Below are 4,267 nucleotides of genomic sequence, written 5' to 3'. Positions count from 1 at the left end.
TTGCAGGTAAGCAAAGGCTAGCAATTCTGGCAGTTACTGATAAGAAAAGGTAAGCAGCTTTACATAGTTTTGAAGAACAAACTAGCAGTTCTATTTACAGAGGCCAAGGACAGTAGTTATTGTAAGGAGAATGGGGCAGCCATTTCAACTTATCTAAAAACAGTTTTGCATTTTATAAAATAGTTTTGCTCTGGTTCTGGCTTTAGGCCAGCACAATATCACAGTACGAATTTGTATTTCTTCATTTACTTGTAAGTATAATATGTCAGTGATTTCCTGATTTGATAGCCTTGAATATGCCAGCACTTTGAGATTGGGTCTCACTCTGTCACCCAGGCTCAAGTGCAGGGGCGTGAGTCACCGCACTCGGCCCAAAGCCTAGGTTTTATAAAAATCTTCCTAGGATTGTTATGTGATATTGTGCTGGCCTAGAGCCAGAACCTGAGCAACGCCATTTTTATAAAATGCAAAACTTTTAAAAATAAGTTGCAACGGCTGCCCCATTCTCCTCACAATAACTGCTGGCCTTGGCTTCTGTAAATAGAACTGCTAGTTTGTTCTGCAAACTATGTAAAACTGCTTACCTTTTCTTATCAGTAACTGCCAGAATTGCTAGCCTTTGCTTACTGGTAATATCTAAAATAAGCAGCCCAGGCTAATTCCATCCTGGCTCCTGTGACTTGTAATAAGTAACTAAGATCTGTGACTTCTGTCACTACCCAGACAATGTGTAAACAAATGCTTATCTTGACTTCTGTAAACCACTGAAGTAACAAACAGAATGACAAAAGTCCCCTGGCCCTTGGAATGTCCGGAGACACCCACCTCCGCCCAGGAGGTGATTTACAGAATCCACTAGCCCTTGGAATGTCTGGAGCCTTTTCATCCCCATCCCCGCTCCTCACCCCCACTCCCAAGGTGGTTTTTCGGGTATAAAAAGTCTTGGCACCCTCCTTTCGACACCACAGGCTGGAGAGATGTGAGTCCTCTGTGGTCACCGGCATAATAAATGACCCTGCAATCTGGCATACTTTTGTCTTGGTGCTAACTTTCTATGCTCAGTCCAGTACAACAGTTATTGCATGCCAGATGGGGTGGGTAATGGTAGTGTCTCTTGTAAGGTCTGACTGCGCCTTGGACCGCATGGCGACCCCCATGAACTGCATGTTCACCTCCGGAGTGCCTTCCGAAATTAGAAAACCTGAAGTAGCTAGAAGGAAGAACGATCAACCCCTGGGGCGCCTAACTAACCTGAGACCGTCTTCTATTTTTTCTTATTCCGGCCTTAATTGACAAGGCCATTGGACTTTGTAACTGACCTTGGCACCCTACGACCCCATCGCAGCTTGCAAAAAAACGCCATCTGTAACTTGTAACTTTCCACTGTTCATCCCAAACCTATAAAACGCAACTCCTATCCCACCCACCTTCGCTGACCCCCTTTTTGGCCTCATCCCGCCTGCACCCAGGTGCATAATGAGCTATGTTACTCACACAAAGCCTGGTTGGGGGTGATCTCTTTATTCAGAGCGAGCGTTTTAACGTCTGTAATCCCAGTATTTTGGAAGGTTGAGGTAGGAGTAGCTGGGACTACAGGTGCACGTCACCATGACTGGCTAATTTTTTGTACTTTTGGCAGAGACGGGTGCTAAAACGCGCGCTTTGAATCAAGAACCCCCCAAACAGGCTTTGTGTGAGCAACATGGCTGTTTTATTTATCTGGGTGCAGTTGGGCTGAGGCCAAAAAGAGCGTCAGCGAAGGGCGGTGGGTTAGGAGTTGCTTTTATGGGTTGGTGCAAATCTTTTGGGGAGGGGGCAAGGGTGTTATTGAGTAAGTTCAGTTACAGTGGTGGGTGGGAAAGGCGTAAGAGTAGTTAAGATGATAGGGTGGGTCGAAGGGATATTCACAGAGCACGAACAGTTAAGATGGCAATATGGGGTTAGAATCTTAATATCCGGGGAAAGCTCTGCTGGGCGATCAGGGATAATGGCGAACGCAGGCAGGGGTTGCTGGGGCGGGGGGGGGGGCGATCAGCCGAGGCAGGCAGGACTTCAGACTTCCTGGGTCCAGGTTTGCACATGGAGGCCTGACAACGGGTGTTACCTATGTTGGCCAGGGTGGTTTCGAACTCCTGGCCTCAAGTGAATCGCCTCGGCCTCTCAGTGCTGGGATTACAGGCAGGCGTGAGCCACTGCGCCTAGGCCAGAGCAGCTTTTTAATGCGTAGAAAAGGGTTTCCAGGAGACACCATTAGCAAATACTGATTTGTTTTTATTATTTTCTTGAATCTTCTTTCACAGCACAAATGCTTAATTTTTTTTTTCTGTTAAGACACAGTCTGTCGCCCAGGCTGGAGTGCAGCGGCGCAATCATAGGTCAGTGCATCCTTGACTTCCTGGGCTCAAGCGGTCCTGCCACCTCAGCCTCCCAAAATTCGGGATTACAGACGGGTGCTCTTGAGAGCCTGGAGGGTGGAGGCGGGGTTTTCCTGCGGAAGCGCCCCTGGAGTCGCTCTCTAATCGCCTCGGAACCTGGGAAACTACATTACCCAGAAAGCTCTGCGCCAAATGACAGCGTGGCAGAGCCAGTTAGGGCTCAGATTGAAGGCGGTTCGGCGAGGGCACGTAATGAAAAGGTGGGACTTCCGGCTCTCTCCAGTAGCGGCCATTTGGTTTGGCGTTAGTGTTGTTTGTTGGGTGAGAGCCCTGGAAGGTCGAGAGTCGGCCTTCTATCTGTACAGACATAACTCTGCAGCTCCTTCACGGCGCCCACCGCTCCCAACCCAGCTTATCCCACGTGGTTCCATGGCGGAGGCTGCTCCGAGGTTCCCGGTTCAGGTAATTGTGGCGCCTTTCGTGCGCTCGGGCACCTGCAGTCAGGCAAGTCCTAAAGCAGCTAGGGAGCGGCACCTGCTCCTGGCGCTACAACCCAGACCCGCAGTCGGAATAATGGGGCGCTCGCAGAAGGGTTCCTGGTTTCAGACGCCCATGGGATGCAGTGGGGAGAGCGACAGACACAGGGACGGGCGCGGGCAATGCGTTGAGATGGACGGAGCCGGGAGGATGGAACCTGGGGTCCATCGGCGCTTGCAGGGAACAGATTGTGAGGCGGAGCTCCTGGAAAAGCAAGCAGACTGGGGGCTGTGAAATCATTGTGAGGACACTAGAAATTTGGAGAATTTCGAAGAAATTCACTGGGTCAAAGTTTAGGCTTGTAAAGTCTCCCAAAGGTTAAAGAAAGAACAGAGCAGAGAGGAGAGGACGTTGGGGCCCTTTGAGATTGAATCCTTGTAGGTCAGCTAGGTGGTAGAGCTGACGTACTGCATTGAGACACTCAGGTCAAACCGTAGAGTTAGTCGAGAGAAAGGAGAATAGACCTAAAGTCAGGCAAGCAAGTTTTATTAACCTGCCGGGCTGCCTCGTAACAGTCAGAGGAGGCAGCCCCAAGCTTACAAACGAGTGGTTTAAATGGGGCGAGTGGGGCATAAGGGAGTTTCAGGACTGAGATAATCTGTCAGCTTGTAACAGGCACAGAGATAGTTGGTTAGCTTGTGGCAGAGTTACAGTACATCATTCTGTGACTTTTGTGGTGGCATTTTTAAAAAAGGATTTTACAGGTATGTGTCAAACAGGAATTTGAAAGTATGGATAACAAACATTTGTTTTCCCTGTCTTCCCCCAAGCTGCCCAGATGGCTGTAATCAGGATTTGCTTGATTGTAGCACCCAGATAGGAGTTCAGAAATGCAGCTGTAGAGTAATCAGAGTTGGGGGGCGATCAGTTTGCGTGGAGGGGTTTTCTGAGGCACCTTGTCCCTAACACAGACAACAGTACAGGATCACCTGGCTTCATGGACGCAAGCATTCAGGGAGGCCTGAGCTTATTAGATTCTATCAGGGAAGAAAGTGGAGGGTGTTGCTGGGCACAGTGGCACACTCCTGGTAATCCCAGCAGTTTCAGGTGCCGAGGCGGATGGATCACCTGAGGTCAGAAGTTCGAGACCAGCCTGACCAACATGGAGAAACCCTGTCTCTATTAAAAATACAAAATTAGCTGGGTATGGTGCCGCATGCCTGTAATCCCGGCTACTCGGGAGGCTGAGGCAAGAGAATCACGTGAACCCGGGAGATGGAAGTTGCAGTGAGCTGAGATCGGGCCATTGCACTCCAGTCCAGGCAACAAAAGTGAAACTGTCTCAAAAAGAAAACAACAACAAAAAAACAACAAAGAAAGTAGAGTGTATTTCATTTCCTTACTGGTCCTGACTC

At 49.2% G+C, this 4,267-nt stretch overlaps 1 protein-coding gene and 1 pseudogene across 1 annotated transcript in view; one reads left to right on the top strand and one right to left on the bottom strand.

Moving 5' to 3' along the window:
• Window positions 1-1,004, bottom strand: part of LOC108289936 — a 4,213-nt pseudogene extending 3,209 nt beyond the window's left edge.
• A 1,365-nt stretch (window positions 1,005-2,369) lies between these two features.
• LOC108289918 (zinc finger protein 418-like) overlaps window positions 2,370-4,267 on the top strand; it is a 13,741-nt gene continuing 11,843 nt past the window's right edge. The window contains exon 1 of the mRNA XM_037731693.1: window positions 2,370-2,837. Within this exon, the coding sequence (XP_037587621.1) occupies window positions 2,568-2,837 (270 nt within the window). The 5' untranslated portion in view covers window positions 2,370-2,567. The remainder of the gene's footprint in view (window positions 2,838-4,267) is intronic.

The sequence above is a fragment of the Cebus imitator genome, unplaced genomic scaffold (genome assembly GCF_001604975.1).
Source record: "Cebus imitator isolate Cc_AM_T3 unplaced genomic scaffold, Cebus_imitator-1.0 Scaffold417, whole genome shotgun sequence".
NCBI classification, from domain to species: domain Eukaryota; kingdom Metazoa; phylum Chordata; class Mammalia; order Primates; family Cebidae; genus Cebus; species Cebus imitator.
The sequence above is the reverse complement of the archived record's forward strand: the minus strand, read 5'-3'. Positions and strand labels throughout refer to the sequence as shown.